The sequence below is a fragment of the Bombus fervidus genome, chromosome 13 (assembly GCF_041682495.2).
Source record: "Bombus fervidus isolate BK054 chromosome 13, iyBomFerv1, whole genome shotgun sequence".
In the NCBI taxonomy this organism is placed as follows: domain Eukaryota; kingdom Metazoa; phylum Arthropoda; class Insecta; order Hymenoptera; family Apidae; genus Bombus; species Bombus fervidus.
The window spans coordinates 6,999,784-7,023,369 of NC_091529.1; the positions used below are offsets into that span (position 1 = coordinate 6,999,784).

The 23,586-nt window shown below is 37.8% G+C and overlaps 1 protein-coding gene across 4 annotated transcripts in view; it reads right to left on the minus strand.

Annotated features, from left to right (window-relative positions):
- LOC139993634 (uncharacterized) overlaps positions 1–23,586 on the minus strand; it is a 98,470-nt gene that overhangs the window by 11,956 nt on the left and 62,928 nt on the right. For 3 of the 4 annotated variants that reach the window (XM_072015543.1, XM_072015544.1, XM_072015547.1), the window contains 4 exons: positions 10,238–11,190; positions 9,185–10,077; positions 1,742–2,105; positions 26–222 (listed from right to left, as the gene is read on the minus strand). In XM_072015543.1, the coding sequence (XP_071871644.1) occupies positions 26–222; positions 1,742–2,105; positions 9,185–10,077; positions 10,238–11,190 (2,407 nt within the window). The remainder of the gene's footprint in view (positions 1–25; positions 223–1,741; positions 2,106–9,184; positions 10,078–10,237; positions 11,191–23,586) is intronic. The other variant, XM_072015546.1, reaches the window with a different exon arrangement.

The window sequence follows — 23,586 nt, forward strand, 5'->3', positions numbered from 1 at the left end:
AGCCTCGTACGCCGATGGTACTTACCGTTCCAGAATAATGGGCGCCAGGCGTGGTTGTTTCGGGTGCCGCGAACGCTGGAGTCCCGGCTGGTCCGGACAATAATTCTCCGGATGCTCTCAGTTCCGCGCTGACACCTAAATCCGCGATCTTGATGCGACCGTCGCTATCTACCAACAGGTTGCTCGGCTTTATGTCACGATGGACTATCCTCTGGTAGTGCACTAAACAGCAACAGCAACAGTGACAATGCAAGGTCAATGAACTTTAAAAACACCCACGCGATATATTAAATATAATTATTAAGCTAATTATAACTATTATAATTATTAAACATAATTATTAACCCACTGTCCACGAAGCGTCGCCTCACAGAAGTCTATTCGAAGTTTATTAGTGTTGAGGTTGTTGGATGTATTTGGATACGAATTGTATATATATATATATATATATTGAATATTAAAGCGAAGGTACAAAGTTTGGAATACGATGTGAGCTGGTCCAGATCCGCGCGCTAGCAGTGTTACCCTAAGACTGAGAAAACCCTGAAGCCAACGTTGCATGTGTACCGAATATGGTTTGCCTTCGACGCGGTCTTTTGTCTATGCGCTGTCGATGGCTTCGGTGCTTGAGAAAACTAAAGACCAGATGTAGAGTTCTCTTAGAAGTGGCGACCGCTTCAACAACTAGACACGGCGATACGTTTACGCCACAATTGTATTCCAATTGCTGATGTACAAAGCGTGAAGTAAAATACATTTTGTATCGCTGTGAAAATATCAAACGATGACGAGGAAGCATTGACTCATCACCACGTTTCATTGTATCGCTGTAGCCTGCGTCTCGCCACTGACGTCGTGTTATGACGCGAGGTTACAACGTACTGACGTAATGTTTAAGTCACGATGAAGACGGTTTCGCTGTGGTTTCGTGGACAGGTGTGCGTTAGAATGACCGCTGAATGGAAGCGTGTCTACTCTCAGCATCGTTGCATCTAATACGCGTGTACGAAGCTTAGCCTCGTGGACTGTGGGCCTGAGCCTCGTTTCTATTGAACCGACACCGAGCAACTTTCTGTTGTTGCTTCTATTTCTTGAGAAGATAGCCGCTTGCTCGTTGCTTCGGTGTGGACAAAATGTCTCTGTAGGTTGCTGTTCGTTGGAAATTTCTTGCAACTTGACACGGGCAGTAACAAGAGGCGACGAAAGGTTGCTCGATGTTGCTTCGGTGGAGACGAGGCTTTAGATTGCAGATTTGTATGCATCCATGAATAATTTGAATGTGTAAAAATATTCAGAGAATGTATTCTGTAAAAGAGCAGACAAAACATGCAACGCAAACTTCCGACTGTAATATGTACACGTGAAAGAAATCCTCGCTTAGGTTTCGCTTCGTTAGTATTCGTAACAATGTAAATTTGCATAAGAATTCGTAATCTAGTAATTATACTGGGTGTCACAAGATAATTAGGTGGTCGATTTGAAACATTGAAACAATGAAAATAATTCTTATACGAAACTATCTTTCGAGGATTATTTTTCAAGTTACAAATAATTGTGTTTCACGCTAGAAATTCGCGTGCTAAGGTTAAAGTATTTGATAAAGTAAGAATGTGACATATTTGAATAAATAAGAAAATAAAACACTTGAAGCATTTTTACCAAATTTACTTAAATTTAAATAGTTTCTTAGATTCTCTGTCGTTAGCCAACGTATTTAATTAAGTCTTCATAAATGACTTACGATACTCGACGCCCATTACAACGTCACGAAAATTCTTCCTGGCAGTTTCCTCGTCGAGTGGTTTATCGGTAGGTACCTGAAGTACCTCGCCCCTCTGGACCAATTCGAAAACAAGGTAAAGGTTGTCCTCGTCCGGGTCGTCGAGAACCTCCACCAGTTTCACGACATTTAGGTGATCCAATTTCTTCAACAACGCGATCTCCCTGTAGACCTTCGCCAAAGGGTTAGCCGCACCCTTCTTCCCCGGAGCCATTCTACCGAAGATTCCCGCCTTCTTCATCAGTTTCTTCTTGCTGAGAATCTTCATCGCGTAGTGAGTCTCGTCCTCCTCGTTGTAAACTAGTTTTACGATCCCGTAGGAACCCTATAACATGAGAAATAAAATAAAATAAAAAAAAAAAAAAAAAAAAGAGGAAGGATATGAGATCGTCGGCGCTAAAAAATACATGGAAACGAAAGAATTTAAATTTAGTGGAATTTCTTTTTATTTGACACGATTTTGCTGTTGCAGAGGATCGTACGCTGTTCTGTGCTACGAAAAGACACGTTCTTTTTATTTTAGCCAATCGATGGATTAAAATTTTAAAAGAATCTTAAAGAACTGATACAGTTTTTTATTATTGCAGATACGATTATGGTTCTGTGTTTCGATAATCGTTTGTCTTTTTAGTAAATTGACATGTAAATATTAGAAATTCCTGGAACAAATTTCTCCTGGTTTGACACAGTTTTATTGTTGCGAAGAATTATACAATTCCGTGTTCCGAAAAAATTTGTTCCTTTTTCTTTTAGTAGACTGATAGGAAATTATTAAAAACTTCTGCAAATGACAGGATTCAAATTTATAGGAATTTGAATGTTTTCGCGTCTCCGGGAGTTTAAAGAAAATATTTACGGTTAGTAAATTGAAAGACGATTATTGCGAGTACTTTAACTAATTATTTGTTAATTTCTTGGGACGAAAGGATTAGAATTTAAACGAATTTTCTCTTCGTTTTGTTTTTAAACGAAATCCAAAGAAAGTATCAAAATTACTGAATTACAAGATAGCTCCTGAAAATTTGGTAATTTACTCTTTCAAAATTCCTGAAAGAGGAGGGACTTTCATTTAAACGAATGTCATTTCGCTTTCGCTTCACACAGCAGTTCATACTTTTCCGCGAGAAATCTAAGGAAATTACATTTCTTTAACAGGTTGACAGTTAATTATACAAAATTCTTAATTAAAAAAAAAAAACAATCTTCCCTATTTGAATGTCGCATTCACGAAATAAAAAAAAAGAAAAAAAAAAAGAAAACGTAGTTTACAAGACAATACGAGTTCATTAAAGTTAAATCCTCGTCTTGTCGACGTCCACAGAAACTTTCTTTTCACACCATCTTTCTTTTACCCTTCGTTATTTCTTCTCCCATGGGAATATCAAAAGAAACAAACTTAAAAAAAAAAAAAGAAAAAAAAAAGAAAGAAGGAGAAACAAGATACATCTTCCGGCAGAAGTGCTGCTTCTAATGGAAAACACACGATGTACCTACACGTTCCGTAAATTTTGTACAATATTTTTTCATTTCGTTTATTTCACGGTTTAGAAAAACAGCGGTTGCAACCTCAAAAGTAGATGTCGACGAAAAACGAACATTGGACAGAAAAAAAAAAAAAGAACGACAAAACACAATTGTTTTGCATGGACCTGCATCAAATTACAAGTAACGTTGTTGCTTAACTTCCACGGTATCGTGGCTGTTGTCTCGCAAGATTTTTATTCGCCGCTACCTTTTCTAGTTGGCTGTTGCCTCTCCGGTTCGACTTCTATGGCGCAGAAAACCATGGTACGTTCGAAACAGTGGCTTTCAATCTTCGATATTAATTACAGTCGCAATTAACGATTTCTGGAAGTGCTGCCACAAGTGCAGTCCTTCTTAAAGTCACAGGGTAACCAAAAATTGGATTTTAGTGATAATCGTAGCTCGACGTCTTCAACGCATCGGAGAAGCTCGAATGCTTTTGATTGCTTTGAAAATTCTTTTTTTTTTTTTTTGGAGGGGGATGATAAGAAATTGAAGATTTTTAAATTTACAGATTCCAATTTTCAACACTTAGAACGAGCAGTTCTTGGAAATTTCAAAGCCATTGTTAACTAAAAATTATATTGTAAGTTCTTCCCTTCAGAATCCTTTTTACTCCTTTTGGAAATTTTCGATAACAAAGAATCGCAGCTTTATATTTACACGGAGCATCCAGTTTCAAATTCTAATTACGTCCAGAGCGACCAGTTCTTGGAAATGGAGCCACTGTTAAGTAAAAATTAGATTTAACTGACGATCTTCCTTTGACAATTCTTCTCGTCGTCTCGAAAATTTCTTTGTCGGATAAAGACGAATTGGCGGTGCGTGTTGAAACACAGTGTTTCGATTTTCAACGTTGATTAATTGAACGAATGATTATCGATTCTTGGAAATTCTATAACTCGTCGTGAAGCCATAGATCAACAAAAATTAGATTTCGTTAGCAATCTTCGATCCTAATGGAGAATCCTTTCCATTGCTTAGGAAAATTTCGCGTCTGCTGGACAGGAGTTGATGCTCGAAGGTTTCAATTTCCGATATCAATCGCATCCGTATGATTATCGATTTTCAGATATTTTCTGACATATACGAAATAAATAATCGATCGCAAACTATTAAATTTCATTAGTGACTTTCGCTTAAAAAACCCTTTTTCATTAACCTAAACAATTTATTGTCGAATAAAATATACACGTAGGCAAATTTAATAAATATAAATAAATAGAAACAAAACGGTACGAATAATACGAGAAATAATCTTTGAAAGCGTTCTGTGCAGATTTTCTGTGAACTCAGTTATTTATCCGCATCTCTTGAAAGTGATATCATTGATATATACTACTGGTTTCCGAGAACTCGCAAATTGTATATCGTGTTCCACGAAACGTTCGTAGGAATGAAAAAAATTTCATGAAAATATTCAGATAAATTAATTAAAAAGTTTCACGTATTTTATTCTTCTCGGCGATGCTTTACTGCTTGTGGAATAAAAAAATTTCACTTCTGTTTAGTCTCGCTAAATACGCAGTAGTATTTTATATTAATTGTCGGACATGTTACGAATATTTCAGACAATCTAATAATTCGTGAAAATCTGTAAAAGCAACGGGAAAATCATATGTATTTTATAAATTTATTTTTCATTGCTTTAACTAATTATTTTTTATCAATATACTTCTTCATTCGACATGCCGAAATTGTTATTATTATTCTCTTAAAAAACAAGACGATCAATCGATCTTTTCGAACAATGTCTAACTCAAAGTTGCAATTTTCTTTCATCATTGTACTTTTATCATTCTCGTCGGTCTTGTTAGTGATATAATTGACGTTACTTCGATCGTCATTAGCAGCTTTATTATTTCTCGTTGTCGTTAGAAATTCCTCTGAATTAATAATTTTTATCATTGTTCGTATCAACATTCCCAATATCGTCACAAAATAGACCAACGTCGCATAAATATCGCTCCATCAAACTCGACAAGCTCCATCGTACAATGTACACTTGAAATATAAAATTTCCAATTTGCCAGGTTACAGTTGGCCGAGTATCTGGCAGAAATTTGATCTCGATCTGCACTTTGTAGCTGAAAAAGAGCAGTAAAGTGACCGAGGCGGAGATCGAATCGAAACCGACGTTCAGCTTAAGAGCGTGAAACGACGTTTCTCCCCACAGAGCAAACTCTCCTTGCCACCTCCTTTCTACTTTCTTACCTCGATCCTAGGGATTCCTGGCATTCACCTCGCTACACCGACGAACGAAATTTTCCAACTTCTAACCAAACCACGCCCCGTTCTGTCCACTTCCGTCTAATTTTCGCGACTTTCGTGTCGTACGAAGGATCGCGCACGAATGAAATTCTACGTTCGATCCATGAAAATCAGTTTTTCGTCGTGAGGCAAACGACGGCTACTTGTCGATCGTCACTGACTACTTAGGATCCAGCATAAATATGTATATGGAGGGAGCATTGTTTGGAGGGGCAGAAAATTGAGGAGTAGGAGCGAAGCGTGCAATTTGAAAATGGTGAAAATTCTCATTGAAACTGGGCGCTAAGAAACTATTAGAATATAGATGCAATAAAAGTGTAGGATCTACGAAGGTGATAGGTCGCAGATTTTTTGTTCTTCCATTTACTCAACCCTTTTCCTGTGCTGAATTGTGTTATTTTTATTTTATTTGAAAAATGAAAGAACGCACAATACGTGCACTTTGGACATGGTGAAAATTCTCATTGAAACTGGATGCCAAGAAACTTAGCAATGAAAGTGTAGAATCTACGGAGATGATACGTCGCAGATCTTTTATTCTTCCACTTGCTCAACTCTATTTTTGTGCTGAATTGTGTGGTTTTTATTTTATTTGAAAAATGAAAGAACGCAGGAAACATGCAATTTGGAAATGGTAAAAATTCACATACAAACTGGGCGCCAAGAAACTGTTAGAATGTAGGTGCAATAAAAGTGTAGGATCTACGAAGGTGATAGGTCGCAGATTTTTTGTTCTTCCATTTACTCAACCCTTTTCCTGTGCTGAATTGTGTTATTTTTATTTTATTTGAAAAATGAAAGAACGCACAATATGTGCACTTTGGAAATGGTGAAAATTCTCATTGAAACTGGGCGCCAAGGAACTGTTAGCAATAAAAGTGTAGAATCTACGGAGATGATACGTCGCAGATTTTTTATTCTTCTACTTGCTCAACTCTATTTTTGTGCTAAATTGTGTTGTTTTTATTTTATTTGAAAAATGAAAGAACGCAGGAAACATGCAATTTGGAAATGGTAAAAATTCACATACAAACTGGGCGCCAAGAAACTGTTAGAATGTAGGTGCAATAAAAGTGTAGGATCTACGAAGGTGATAGGTCGCAGATTTTTTGTTCTTCCATTTACTCAACCCTTTTCCTGTGCTGAATTGTGTTATTTTTATTTTATTTAAAAAATGAAAGAACGCACAATACGTGCACTTTGGAAATGGTGGAAATTCTCATTGAAACTGGACGCCAAGAAACTTAGCAATGAAAGTGTAGAATCTACGGAGATGATACGTCGCAGATCTTTTATTCTTCCACTTGCTCAACCCTTTTTCTGTGCTGAATTGTTATTTTTATTTTATTTGAAAAATGAAAGAACGCACAATACGTGCACTTTGGACATGGTGAAAATTCTCATTGAAACTGGACGCCAAGAAACTTAGCAATGAAAGTGTAGAATCTACGGAGATGATACGTCGCAGATCTTTTATTCTTCCACTTGCTCAACCCTTTTTCTGTGCTGAATTGTTATTTTTATTTTATTTGAAAAATGAAAGAACGCACAATACGTGCACTTTGGACATGGTGAAAATTCTCATTGAAACTGGACGCCAAGAAACTTAGCAATGAAAGTGTAGAATCTACGGAGATGATACGTCGCAGATCTTTTATTCTTCTACTTGCTCAACTCTATTTTTGTGCTGAATTGTGTGGTTTTTTTTTATTTGAAAAATGAAAGAACGCACAATACGTGCACTTTGGACATGGTGAAAATTCTCATTGAAACTGGACGCCAAGAAACTTAGCAATGAAAGTGTAGAATCTACGGAGATGATACGTCGCAGATCTTTTATTCTTCTACTTGCTCAACTCTATTTTTGTGCTGAATTGTGTGGTTTTTATTTTATTTGGAAAGTGAGATATTTTTATTCTGCCTGGCAAGCGATAGAACGAGCAATTTGGCAAAAATGAAAATTCAAACTGGATGCCAAGAATCTTTTTAGATGTAGGTGTAATATAGGATGATTTTGTATTTCTCCACTTATTCGATTCTACTACGACCTTCGAATCTTAACGAGATAACATTGAAACGAGAATACGCATCAACAATTTTTGTCATTTTGTCCGAAATGAAGATACTTTTTAACGCTAGAAAAATATAAATAGGTCGAAAATGACCGAAAAATCTGCGTGTAACGCAACATTCTTACTAGAGCTAAAACAATCAATTAACTGAAGCAATTTCTATTGACGTAATGGCAAGTTCAAGTAAGAAAATCTAAGCTCTGTGGCAATATATTCATCGGCTGTTTCTTATGCAGAGAAAGAATTTTATCACGAAGCAAAAGCAAGTGTAATGGAAGGGAGAACGAATGGTAATTTAGGGAATTGGAGCAATTTATGCGATGTCGCGACACCATCTCGAAGTGAAGAAGAGGAAAAAGAAACAGAAAGTAAAAGAAGAAGAAAACAGATCAAACCACGATCCTCTCTGTCTTTACCATGTTTCTTCTACGTCTATCATCAATTAAAAATCATTTGATAATTACATTTATCACGTTCGGCAATCAGCCTTTTCAATGATTTCGAGTGAAATAAATGTAACAAATGTCATAATTAATTTTTGATTAATGTGCAATAATATCGAATAATAATCGTAACAACACAGCGCGACGTTATTGAAAATAATAAATCACGCTGCAAAGTAATCTCGTGTGATCGATCAGAATATTTAATCGGTTTCGATGGCAAATAATACGCTAACACGTGATTTTCCACGCACCCGCGGCACAGTTCCCGATACTGTTCAATTAAACGCGATTAAAGCGAATCGCCGTGCATCGAAACTGGCCTCAAAATTTCTCGCGATTAATGAGTTTCACCGGACTAAACTCCCGTGGGAAACGGAACACGTTTTGCCAGGGAAGAATAAAAATTACGACCGATCCCGTTGGAGAATATTTCATTTATGGTTGCCTCTCATTTACATATTCAGTTTCGTTCTATTACAGGTACTTTACGTGGGTAGCTCGCGATAAGGGCAAAAAGTAGAATTTCCTTTGGTGAATATTAAGGAAGGTATTCGTCTGGTTGTTCTACTAACGAGATATGTATAAGTGAGGTTGAATTAAAAATTCCAAACTGCAAGATTGCATAAAATGCATATTATTTTTAAAAAATGTATGAAAAAGTAGCCAAAGAGTAGTGTTTCTATAGGTAAAACAAATTTTCCATGACGTTCTACTTTCTTAATTATATTCTCACAAATATAAATTGGTATTACATACGTGAATTCCCATTTACCCTCAATGTTAATAAAAGCGAAACATATTGGTGTTTTTTTAAAGCGATGAACTTGGAAAATTAAAGAATTAAATTGGTAGACTTTTGGAAAATATTTTAATTAATTACCAATCTCGTGGATATTTCTATGTTACGTTTGTAATTCATTTGGTGACGCGAAGACAAATCTATATCTGTGTTTGTTAATTGGTTACATGAATTAATTCAGAGTTGACTTTGAGATTAATAAAAACGAACTATATCATAAAGCTTCGAGGTGCAGTGAACTTTGAAAATCTTACAAATCATAGAAACAGTCGCATAATGGATAGAAACTTACCTGGCCGATATTATCCAATAATTTATACTGATTCAGCTGAAGAGCTCCCTGCCTGTTATCGATAGAAACTCTCCTACTCTCTCTCAAAGGTCTCCTCTTATTTCTGGGACTTCCTTGAGGACTCCCATAGGGCGAGTAAGGACAGTACGGATAAATAGGTCTCGCAGACACGTTTCCACTATCCCCAAGGAACCTTTGACTCGTCCCAATTTCTCCAGGAGAAACTGCCTTCTTCGCGTTGCAGCTGTCAACAGCTTCACCGGATGTCTGATTATCTCCAGAAACGCTGCTTTTCAACGTGAAGACGCTCGAAGACTTGTTCAGAGACGCGTTCATTGATACCGCCGATGACATCATTGTTGCAGCCACGTCTTCCTGCTTTGAGATTTGAAACGATATCCTTCTGTCCAAATGCAACTCGCCATCAGATCTATCTTCAGATTGGGTGGATAACAATTGATACATCTTGATCGATCGTGGAAGAACATCGAATTGGACGTCGTTTTTCACAGATTGTTGTACCATCTCCTCTCTGGTTTGAAGAGCGGCGAGCTTATTTTGAGATTCTACGTTGACTTTGGACGCGCCAGTTTTGTGTCTTTCAGCGTTCGCGTCTTTTGATTTATCAAAAGACTCGTCGGATTTATTGGCGAGCCTGTTGATGTCTCGTGGACTGGAACTGAGAAACGCTGGTGTTGTGGAACGTGCGACTGGTTTAGTCGGACTCTTCGAGGTTGGAGATATCGAGAGACGGTTGATCGAGTCGCTGAGAGAAGAATCGAAGGGGGCTGACGAGTCTTGGTGTTTGATGGTTGATATGCCTGACGTGTCTTTTGGGCAGATACGTTGATCCGCAGAATCTCCGAGAAGGCGACAGCGCATGGAGAAGTCTTCTGATGAACAGAAAAGAAGATGTAACTTCAGATGTAACTTATTTTTGTACGATATAAACACATAAAATATTACAACTTAATAAGTTATCGCGAAAAACTATAAAAATATAAAAGTACGAAAATTCTATAAGCCAAGCAATCGTTATGCACCGCTACTTACCCGAGCTAACCCTCTTCACAAGACTACAAAGATTATCCAAGCTCTCCTGTCTGGAAGGGATCTCATCCCTAAGAACCTCCCTAACCTCCTCGATATTCGGCATCTCGAGTCCAGCCCCAGATAGCTTCCTGTGAACTTCGGTCGTAGGCATCCTTCCAACTTCACCGTCTTTAGTCAAACTCTCCTCGGCTCTGCCCAAAATCACCCTCGAGTTCAACCGTTTAGGACCGGTAGAAGATCTTCGTCTCTCTTTCAAAAACGACGACAAATCTTGCAAAACATCCGCGGACGACGAGTTTCTTCTATCCTCGTCAAAAGTTCCCAAATTGCTTCCGTATCCGCTACTCTCTCTTCTAGGTCTGACGATCTTTGGACTCTTAGACTTAAGGATCTCTCGAAGAGTGGGCAGACCTTCAGGTTCCTCCAGGAACAGAGCACTGTCCTTTCTAACCTCGACGATTTCCTGCTCAGAAATATCTTCGGGGCTTGATGGAATTCTGAAGGAATCTTCGCGATCTATAGACCTCAATGTGGCTTCTTCCGAAGGTAACTTGATGGTCACTTTGTTTTCCAAATCTGCGAATCCTTCTGGTAGTTGTTTGTCCAGGTCATTTAATTTGTCTAGATGTGGCGATTTTTTTAGTAGACCTAAGTTGTCGATTGGTAGAGTGGTCTGTTCCGGGGAACAAGAGGATTTCTTGACAGTGTTTAGAGATTGAGAGTCTCGTTTTATCTGTGGGCATTGAAGCCTAATAGGGTCGTTGGCTTTTGTTTCGAATCTTCGGATCGAAGAATATTGGTCGGTCGAAGCGCTGGAGTGTAATGGGAAAATTTGTTTGATGTTTGTAGATGTACCCAGAGGAACGTCGAGCGAGGCGTCCCTTGGAGACGGCGTGGCCACTGTCAACGACTTGGTGATCGAGCTTGGGGATTCTTCGTCGATCGCGCTGTGTCTGAAAAATGAAAATCTCTTTGAAGCTCGTTTTTGTTGGCGATTATATTTTTTTGAAGAATGAGATGGATTTCAATGAATCGAATTATGTTGCATTTTTTCTATTCTCTTGGTAGTTTCCTTCTATTCGTTGAAATAATTAATTACATCAGAATTTTTATCTTTTGTACCTTTCGATTAAAGATGGCATCATTGAGTACTAAGTCTCATTAACATAATGAATAACTGATCGTTTAAATAATCTTACAACGTATGCACTTCCGTCAAATATCTTGCAATTTCTTCTATGTACTCGAATTTGTCTCAAATCTTACAAATACGATTATGACTGTCATTAGAGTATTAATGAAATTGTAAAATATTTCGTCCAACGCATATAATATATTCGCAAAAGCTGTGTACGACTATTCTTTCAATGCTTCCGCGAACCTGTGTATATTTCTAATACTTATGAATCGAGGTGTATATATTCGAGCAAATAACGTTGAACGATCAGTGGCAAATACATATAAACGACACGCGTGGGTTCGACGATTTCAATCGGTTCGAGACCTCTCGTTTTACACGATCGAGAGAAGCAGATCGCGTTTTGAACCTGTGACGAGACTGTCAACGATAGGTACTAGGTTGAATTGAATTTTCCTCGAAAACCAGCCTGGCCAACTTTTTCGAGCATTCGCTCCAAAGTCCACCGAAACAACAATCCGATCTGCGTTTGACATTTAATCGCCGCTTCGAGCCCGGCCTCGCCTCGTTTCTCAACGCTATCCTACTGATGGAAATGCTCTCGCAGCAAATTTTTACCGACCATTTCCTTTTTCCTTTCTCTTTTACTGTTTTTAGATGCGAGAAACCATAACAGTGATTTTTCTTCGTTATCTATTTGCATTATATTATTTGTGCTATATATTAGATTATCTACTCTGTTATAAAATCACTGAATTGCTTTCCTAACTCAAATAAATAACATTTTTATCATTTTTCTCTTCTAGCTTTTCTATTCTTTTTTTCTCTCTTTTTTTTTTTAATGAGTTAGTTATTTTATAAAGAATCACAAAGAGGCGAGTGAAAGAATAATTATTCGATGGAAACTTTCAAATTTGATTATTTTGTATCAAATAGAAAAATATATATAGAGAATATATGGAAGCAAAAGTTCCGCAAGTTCTCTGTACAGCTTTTCTCTGAAAACCATTTCACAACATAGCGTTTCCAAGCGACCGGACATAGAAAGAAAATAAAATTCTAAAAAAGGCAACGCTCTTCTATCAAAACCGTGAAAATATAACAAAAATATCAAGTTTCTGATAGAATTGTACCGTATGTCCGAAAAGCAACGATCATACCATTGGTTTCTCTAACAATCCAAAGAAGTTTCAGTCTCCGGGGAGTGTGAAGCTCATTAAATCCGCAACGAGAAGATTTGTGTCGCCCCGGCGTATGTTCCTTAGAGGGTCGGCGATTTGCAATTGAGATCGTACCGGTTAAAATGACGAAAATATGAAATTTAAATGACGCTCTATACTATTGGCGACGGAATTGTTTGAAGCTCGACGTACGACGAGCTTCGAGAGCAAAAGACATTCTCCCTTTGTCTGAGACGAATTAATGTAGTTCTTCAAAGACTCGCTACGCTCCAATAGCTATGTTTTTCAATTTACTTTGAATTTTTAGACATCCCGAATTTTACATTTTAATTCTTACAATACTTTTTCCTTTCACAATTGCTCGCTTGAACGAGTATTTCGTACATTTTTAAATACATCAACCAACAAGCTTCGTCTATCTCCTAAACAGCGGACCGACTTTACTTTCAATTTTAAACGGCAAAAGTGTTGAGCGACTGCTTTAAGAGACGATGAACCAGAAAAACCCCGTTCTTTTTTTTCCACCCTACACGTACAAAAGCTCGATCTGACTTGGAAATAACGTCCGCAAGGCGAATCAATTGTTCGGTTCGAACTAGGCCAATGAATACGACTGACAACGAGATCTGCATTCGCGGAGGATCGCACGGTTATATATCAGCTTGCTCGTTCATCACGCCGCGTATCTAGTTGAATTAGAACAGCTTTGAACTCGCTGACAATTAGTTACGGCCACTTCTCCATAGCCAATTGACATCTCAATCGCGTCAAATACTTTGAGAAGCTGTATTTCCACGATTTGGATAATTCAAATTTCAGGCTGCCGCCAAATGTACGTAATTTAGAAGGCAGGACTTGGTTTTGTAGGTCTTGGATTTGTAGCTTGGCTTTTGTAGCGTAGTAGATACCATGAAATCCGATTCATTTTGCTGATGTGCGAGCGTGAATGATGGATGTATGAAGTGAATGGAAGGAAGATGTTAGGAATATTAATATTTAGTAGTATTTTATATGTTGTATGGTGAATAGATTTTGAAAGACGGTTATTATATTAAATTGAGTTTCTTCCGTATAATATTACGGTATAATATTAACACATTGTTATCGGCTTATATAAAGCGCTTTTTCTTCTCATTTGACCCTGTCAATACACAACTATATTGTGCAATGTATAGCATGTTAAAATACAAGTAATACACTGTTGTGTATAATAATAATAATGTTTAGTACAGTAGAAATATGTATTTCATGTATGAGAAGCTTAAGAAATGCTGCGATGATTTTTACGAAGCTTTCGATTCGACAACAAACTTGAAAATTGAAATGGAATAACCGACGAAACAAGCGAAATCGAATAACAAATAAACGAATGAGAAATTGAAATTCGATAACGAAAGATTGAATCAACAACTAAAATTTCGTTCTTTACTTTTACAAAGATTTATTCGGCCAAACTGAAACACAGCGAACGAGATCAGAAACGAAAAAGATTCGATCGGCTACGCGACGCACGTATGTCTCGCGTAACTGCATTCCGTTGTAACATGAAATGCGCCAGTCGTTTCGCGGTTTTTGCACAGTTACGACATATAGCTTGCTAAGGTAAATAATACACTGTCGCGATCAAAAAATCATCACGTTGCCTAAGCAAGAAACGCGGTTAATACGAGGGAGAAATCGAGACGTTAATTTGCCGACAAGTTATCGACGATCGACACGAGAATACACGACGATCTTCCTCTTTACTGTTCCACATTTCTTTTTTCATTCGCTTTTAATTGCTGTAACGAGGCTTTTTCTTCGTTAGATCCGCGTACATGCGAATGGTATTCATAAATCAGACAGGTGCAAAGAAGTCGTGATGCACATTCCGTGTCCGTTACGTGCTCGTCGTACGTAAGTACAAGCTCGACCAGACGTTTACGCTCCTTTGTTCTTGCGACCGACGTTGTCTTTCTCTTGGAAAATTTTTCGCAATGACGTATAGTACCGATGAAAAGTTTCGTGACGCTGCCGGATTTTTTTTGTATTTTTTCATTGTATTAGGTCGTCCGAAAAGTTTCTTTCGTTTTATAAAGAAATAATGGATGCACAACATTTTTCCTTTTACATTATTTTATCGAATGACGTATGATCCATTTTGTTTTATCGAAATAAAGATCACAGCGTTCGACAGATCAGGTTTCACGTTTGTACAAAGATGCGTCGTTGTAAGAGACGTGTCTGTAAAAGAAAGACACTTTTCGGACAACCCTATACATATTCTATGTATATATATTGGGTTGGCAACTAAGTGATTGCGGGTTTTGTCATTACCACCTAATGACAAAATCCGCAATCACTTAGTCGCCAACTAGTTTCTCAAGGGAATTTTTTATACATCCAATGGACGATAGTTGCAAGTTTCGTATCGTACACCTTTGAAGCATAACATTTTTTGTTGACATTGACGAAATACTCGTTGAGGAAGTTAACAAAGTATGTAAAATTATACTAACGCGTTCATTGCAATTCCATCTTTCAAATTCAAGAATAAGAAATCATGCAAGAAATAGTGCACGAATATCATTGTGCATCGCTGTTCGCTCGAAGAAATAAGAAACAGGAGGAACTTTTTCCTAGGGAAATCCTCTTCGAACTATATCTATATATAAAACTGTTTCCATTCCATCGTTCAAAGCCAAAAATAAAAAATTATTCAGAAGAAACTGTTCTGCTTGTTTTTATATATTATTTTATCGAATTGCGTACGATCCATTTTGTTCTATCAGGATAAAGATTATAACGTTTGACAGATTAGGTTTCATATTTGTATAAATATGCGCCGTTGTAAAAGACGTGTCGGTAAAAGAAAGACACTTTTCGGACAACCTAATAATTGTTGGATTTTTCCTTCTGCTCGTATCTTTTATTATAATTTTTATCGTATGTAGATATGGAATAATTATACAGCCATTTTATTTCATTTGTAACTACGACTACTTAAGATCAATTAAAAACAGCCGCATCTAAAACACGTCCGTGTAAAATTCACGAGAAGATACATAACTTTTTACAAAAGCAACAAAGTCGTTTGAACAAAAAGCAACGAATAAACTGGACGCGTTCGGATAGTAACTCATTAGTTCGACTAATTAGCGTTAACAAGTTTCTTTGTACATCGCTCATGGATTGATCCAATCGATTAACGTTTCTGCTGTAAATCATCTTCCATTTGCAGCGTTTGTCAAGGAGGCGAGTGAAACGTGCTGCAAACGAAGACCTCGAAACAGGCGCGCAAACGTCTTGTAGCGGGCAATTCCCTTTGGGGAATTGGTTCCGTGTAAGTACTGTATATATAACGATAATTTACGAAGCCCCTTAGGAAATTCGACGGTGAGTTCGATGCCTGTGCTTACGATATCCGCCGCGAAATACGATCCGATCGGTTCCGAGTATCTGACAAACGTGATCTTAACAAGCTCGTAGTATTCGAAACGAAGGTGACATAAGTATCGAATAGTACGGCGGATAAGATAGAAAATCGTTAAAGAGGATCGTTAAAAATAAATGGCGTAGAGATTGAAATTACATAGGAAATATGGAAGGTGAAGACTGTAAGGGAAGAACGCGATGACTACAGCTTGCGTATCTTATCATTTTCACTCTGCTAACCTTTGTAAACGTCGAGCTTCGTGACATTTTCCATAGCAATAAATTTCTATTACCGTGTATCAGCCTACAACTTCGTACGTACGACTATAAATAAAATTCTAATTGCGAGTTGTCAGCGTTTATTTCACGCAACACATAATTCAAAAAGTTTCCACTATGGCGAGGCGAAGCATGTCGTAAAGTGACGTCGCTTTTCTGACCTCGTTCACGCCTGCCAGAAGCTTCTGCCGCGTCACCGACACGTAACCGAGATAATTTCTAACGATGGAATAATAATTAACATCGACGTCAACAGTGCAGATACGTTCGGACGTGTCGAATAATTTAGTCGAGCGACGAGTAGCCAATTGCTGTTGCTAACTAAACAGTTCAAGTACATAGAAAGTGAATTAGTACATAGTTTAATTACGAGTTTAGTTGGTTAGTGATAAGGTAAAAGAAGAAGCCTGGTGAGGTAGAAAAATTTAATGAAATCCAACTATCCGATTAAATTGTTTTACTACAAACTACTCGATTCGATTTTCACGTTCATGGCAAATTTCTAAATCGATCGTCTTTAAGCGATCTCGTTCAGACGCCGAACCACCATCGATTGATCCGATCGAGTGACGAGCCAATTACAATTATAAACCAACTACTATTAAAGTTTAGTTAGGTACTGGAGTTTAGTACGTAGAAAGTAACTGGAATTAGCAGAGTTTAGTAACAAGTTTAGTCGGTTAGTAGCGAGTATGATGGAAACACCCCATACAACCAGGCAAATCTAATCAAATGGATCTACTCGATTAAGTCGTTTTATCGATCTACTCGACTGAATTTCAGCGCCCACACACAACAAGTTAGCAAATTACTCGCCACTCGACTAAACGATTGCACGCGTTTAAACGAGCCTTAACGTTTGACGTTTGAATTTGACCTCCTGCCTCGTGTGGACGTGTACAGACAAACGAGACAAACAAGGCGATATCGTTGCATGCGTGGGATTACGCGTAAACATGTCGCAATTTCGATTAAAAAGAATGTCCGCCACGGCCTTGTCAGCCGTCTGGAAATATCACCGTTTAATTAATCGACGTGCTCGTGGGTGGTGACGCCGTGATCAGAAAGCTGGATCACTCGCAAGGAATACCAATTGCAGGATGTTCGAGTCGTTCTAAACTGGACACTTCGATGATCTTAGCGTAGAAGAACATCTATTTCGTTTGCTATTTAATTTATTATTTAATCCTTCAACACCTACGTTTCGTTTTATAGCTACAGATAGTAAAATGTGGTAATAAAATATAAACAGTAAAATAGACTGCGGATAGTTACGCAAATTCTTATTTTCATAAATGCAATTAATTAATAAAAATTGAAGTTAGGTAAACGATTTATGTCATAAAGGAAATGTATATAGGAACTTTGCACGCAATATGAAAAAATACATAGAATATCCAAAGTGCAGTGTAATACCAGGTGAAAATAGGTATATAACAAGGTGAAATAATTTTCTACCGAGACACCACTTTTTTGTATCCTTCGAGATATGAATTTGCATAAAAATCCGCAGTCTATCGATTATAGTGCTAATGAAATTTCAAAAGTTCCCTACGACACATCGTACGTAAAAATTCTATTGGATTGGCAACTAGGTGATTACGGATTTTGTCAATACCACCTAATGATAAAATCAGCGATCACTTAGTTGCCAATCCAATAACTTCTGACTGCTCAAATACTATCGTGACGTAATGCACACGAAGCTACTGTATGGCAAATACGCAAACACTTTCACGAGCTGCTGCATAAAGATAATGGGGAATAGAAAATTCTGCTCGATTCTCATCGACCAGTCATGTTTACCAAGTCCAAGTGGATCGCTTTATTTATACAAATTGTTCGAGCCTAAGGGACAATTTTCCTAAAACGTTCCAAGAATTCAGACGATATTTTCTTTTCTTATTCGCACTTCGGCTCGAGAACGCCCACGAACGTATGGAAATTTCAGTATTCATAAGCACGGTCACGATCGATCTTTTCTCCAACGAACACGTGTAACGTCCATGAGGCACTTACTCGATTCATTTCTCCGATGTTTCTTTTCCTGCACTGACTCAAGTTTAAGTACTATCGTGACATGAAATATCGAATTTGAAGAGAAAGCCGAGGGTCGCGCTAATTGCGCGTGTTTCCGCCGGAAACTGCACGACCTGGTGCGCCAACTATGCGAGGAATCATGCAATATAAGGCTGTACGTGATCCATTATGTCCGTAGAAATAGAGTTCTTCTTACGATAAAACGTCTCGTCCGTGGTTTTCGCTATCGCGTTATTACAAGTGTATTCGAATAATCTTGTTCTTGCGAGGAGAAGAAAAATTATGAGGTTTACGTGATTATCTCTTTCTTCGTCGGAGAAGAAGGGAACTAATTCTACGCGAGCACGAGCTACGACTCCTTTGGAAGATGAAAAATGGATTTGAAAAAATTAGAGAAACAATTATTCTGTGTGATTACAAATTGCATTTAAATGTAATCTTCTTGCGAAAAAGAAGCGAGTCGTTTTGTGCGATTATAGGTGGCACTTAAGTAATTCTTCCAAGCGAAAAAGGAAATCGATTTTAATCCTCTTTCTTTGAAAAAAGGCGACATGCTGCCATAATGACCGAGATTTCAATAATCTTTTTGCGCAGAAAAATAGACAGAATTTTGTGGGTACAACCGTGATCGAAGATTCAAATAAGAATTAGAAATTAGATTATTCGTAATACGGAACATTGCCGATTTAAAAAATTGTATTTTCTAACTAAATATTCATTTTCAGAAGCGTCGTTAAACATTATGCCTAATAGAAACGGTACGAATAACACGACAAACGATAACCTCGAAGCTGTAAGTTTATTATACGGGACGTCGATAGCGCTTACGAAATATTGGCAAAGGAAAGCGTGTCTTTCGACGACGTTGACATCAGGGAATGTCAAATAACGTCCATCCTCGATTGGACACATTTTGGCGATATTACGTCATTAGTGACCTTGATGCTTGGTAGATTGATTAATGTCGCGTCGCTCCAAATAATGGAAGGCGGCCGGTGATCCAGCAAAAATGATAACGTTAATGGTCTTCGGCATGTAATAGTCTTGAGGATTATTATTAACATAAGCGTTAAATATTCCAGTATTATTAAAATTAAATAAATATTAAAAATATTGGAATATTAAAGTAATTAATAAAATGTTAAAATTCAACGAGAACGATAAATAACTACAATAGTTAAGATTTAAACGTTGGTAAAGTTGACGTGTCGTGAGGTGTTTAAATACAAGACGATAAATTATGCATATTGTCCTAATTATACTAAATTAAATGAATTAACGAGTAACTGCCAAATTAAAGGTTAAGTGTTAACAAAGTGAAACAGCATCAAATAGAGATAAGATTGAAATTCTCGAAATCTTGATGACATTTATGCTACGTGTATATAATAATTATTCATTCTGACATACAGGAATTAGCCACTGTTGCTGTTAACCACAGCTAGCTACTAATAGTAACAACTATTAATTATGATATACACACAATCGTGTTTCCACTTGACATCAATTTTCAGCTTAAAAATCGCTGGTATATTTTTATCAATTGCCAAAATTAAAATAAAAAATCCATTACTCTTACTACATACGTAGTTTGGAAATCTAGCGACGAATGATACTGTTGATTCGAATACTTTGGTCCACGCTTATGCCCTGAGAAAACAAATTTCGAGGAACGCTATTGGTTTAGAACAATCTGTCAAAAAAGAACAAAGAATTTGAAGAAAAAGACGATGCCGTCTCGTCGCGTACGGTTCTTGTGAACGCGACACAAACGTGAAAACGTGCAAACATGACCGTTTTTCTTTAAACCCCCCATCCAACCCTTTCGTTTCTCTCCGGCCGGCTGTCGCATACAGGGAGAACTCCTGGTGCTCCTGTCCCGGGAAAAGATTTCTCTATCCGAGCCACTAAACGTCCTGCGCAATACTTTCAAATTGAGACTTCGATATTTTGGAGCCAGTTTTGGTTCTGATAACCGTAGTTAACACTTTGACTGCCACGTTGATCATTGATGACCAGAGCGCTTGAACTTCTTACGATTGTAAAGATTGTATGAAAATTGACAGTTGGGGCATTTTGAATATAACCGATAAATAGAAAATACTTTGAAATAAAAAGTGCCCCATTGAATGATTAAACATATTTATTAGAACATGAATAAAAAAGAAAGAGATCAAATCTTGCACCTAAAGGTGCACTGTGTTTGCATCCATATCTTTGAGAGGTAATCTACGAATATCATTATAAACACACCTTAGAAAATAATCGTAAATGCTGCTTTATAATCATATCATTGAAGTTACAAGTGTGCACATATCTTACTATTATATATACAACGAGCAAATATCGTTTACTAATATCTTCTACACGTTTCAACAATATATTCTGCACGTTTTGCTTACGACGAAATAACGAATGCGAATGGTTCGTTGAAATAAACGAAGCCTTGTTATAATATGTCGCTATCAACCGTTACCAAGGCGCCACGATGGTCACCCGTAACCACCAATAAGATAAACGATCCATTGGGGAAGAATGTTGTCTTAGATCATCGATTTATTATTATTTTGCCATTATATGCTTCGAATAATAAAAATACTCCCGTGGCGTCCTCAGCGAAACATGTGATTTTAGCGTGGCAGTCAAAGTGTTAATAACGTTCAAAATCTAAACGAACTATTGGGTTGGCAACATTAGGTGGTAATGACAAAATCCGCAATCACTTAGTTGCCAACCCAATAGAAATTTTAAGCTTCTTATGATTTTAAATTTGGATAAAAATTAATAAAGGAAAGGAAATCTCTAAACGCGTGTATTGTAGAAAAAGAACAACCTATATCGTGATAATAATTGCAACAAAAGATGCCATTATGTGCTTTGAATAATAAAAATACTCCCGTGGCCTCCTCAGAAAAACATGTGATTTTAGCGTTGCAGTCAAAGTGTTAACGTTAAAAATGTGAACGAACTATTGGGTTGCCAACCCAATAGAAATTTTAAGCTTCTTATGATTTTAAATTTGGATAAAAATTAATAAAGGAAAGGAAATCTCTAAACGCGTGTATTATAGAAAAAGAACTGCCTATATCGTGATAATAATTGTAGCAAAAGATGCCATTATAGGCTTTGAATAATAAAAATACTCCCGTGACTTCCTCAGCGAAACATGTTATTTCGGCGTGATAGTCAAAGTGTTCATATATAAATATACAGAGTTAATACAAGGCAAAAGTGTCCATAAAACGTAACGAATTATAAATAAATAAACAAACAAATGTACATATGAATAACTCTGTATACCGCATATATAGATATATGAATAACTTAAGAATCCTTTTCAATATCGAGGCTGCGGAACACAGGCTGCTTCCGCATATATGAGAAGCGTGTCCCGATATGTGTCTGGTATAACTGCGAACGTGGCCTGAAAACTTGCAAACGTGCCCTTTTGTCCCGAATCCTCATTCAAATGCCGTACAATGGAACGTGAAAATGTGCGAATATGGCCCCGTGAACGTGCGAATCTGTCCTGCGAACGTGGTCTGCCAACGTAGCCCGCGAATTTTGACTTCCGTCGCGAATCCTCGTTCGAATACCGCGCTGTGAGACGCGCCATCAACGTCGAGTTACTAGAATATTGCGACAGATACTGACGCAAGAGCGGCCCCTATGGGACACGCGTTTTATGGCGTCGCATAAATTCCAACGGTCGCTTGTAACGTCTGAAAACGCTGACGGGAAAATTGATTCCAAAGGAAACCGTAGATAGCCGGGTTTACACTTGCCAAACGGTTTACTAAACAGACAACTAGATAGATAGAGCACCGTTTAAAGTTCTGACTTATACCCGTGGGAATAATAATACCGTCAAGCCTTAAAGGCGTTAGCCTTGGTGTACTTAAGCGCGTTTAAACATTTACGACACGAACTCTATCGCCGTAAAGGAACAGACAATTGGACGAGAAGTTTTTCATTTAATAATATTCCTTTGACCATGTTGAAATCTTAGGCTGCAGTTAAGTCGATATACAATGACTCACCAATGTATTTGAACAGTTACGGTAGAAAATTTTCGCGTATAGATCGCACGTGTTATAGAAAACATCTTTGAAATTTCATTGGACTTGTAATGAGATACGTCTGTCATGATTATGTTGCTCGAATTTCAAACAAATCTGAAAATCTACATAGAAGCTACAAGATATTTGCTCCGCAAACGTACACGACGCCTTGTCTTATCCTTATGTTCCACTTACAGCGTTTTTCCATCGGGTTCTATACACTTCATTTTCATAATGTCAAACCTTCATAGTTGCATAAAAGTACTACCAGAAAATACGAAACTTAACACTGGTCCTGTTCAATTACTATATAAATGTTCTAATAGGTACAACGTTGTGCTAATATTTTTCTTAAGCACTATACATAACGATTGTTAAAGATGATCTCGTTGAATATCGAGACTTACCAGTATAACGGGTCATCGACAGTTGAGACGCATTAACAATCTTGCAGCTTTGACGTTCATCCTCGCACTAGTTCCAAACTTTACCGCTACGATAAACACGAGAGTGCTAACAAAATCTCAAAAACGCGAAGCTACAACACATCGTGATACATTCGTGAAAGATTTCATGTATCCTCATGATCCATTGTGAAACAGTACGTGAACCTATAGCAGGATGGAGGACAGGAAGGCGAGAAGAAATTATAAGAGCACGTTGATCAAACTTAACACGCGGCCCCTATAGGCATTAAAACCCATTCCGATAGTAAGAGAGCTAATTGCCATCAGTCAGTGTTACCAATGGCAGCCTTGGAAAAGCACGCACGTGGAAGTTCGCGGCCAGCCAACCCATTATCCGACATCCCCGGCACCGAGAGAATTCCTGTCCTCCTATTGTTAAGAACTTGATATACGGCCACTCGGTGGAAGTGGTGCAGCTGTTCCAGCTATTTAGACCGTCTAAACGGCGGGATCCCACCGAGCGTTCAGTTGCAACCAACTTCCGTAACTCTCTCTGCTTGGCAATAAACATTACTCTTTACTATGGTCTGTGTAGCGGCAGCGCTACTATTCTCTAAATAAACGAATTTCTTATCCTTAACAGTTTCTTATCCGAGCGAACTTCACCGAGTTTGACTTGCGATTGCTGAAACCAGACCTCGGATGACGGCCACTGGGACTTGTTGTCTGCACGGTTTATGGAGTGTTTCTGTCGTTGTTCTATTGGATTATACGGGATGCTGTATGCGATTGGGTTAAGCCATGATTTGCAGCTGTGAATTATGCTGAA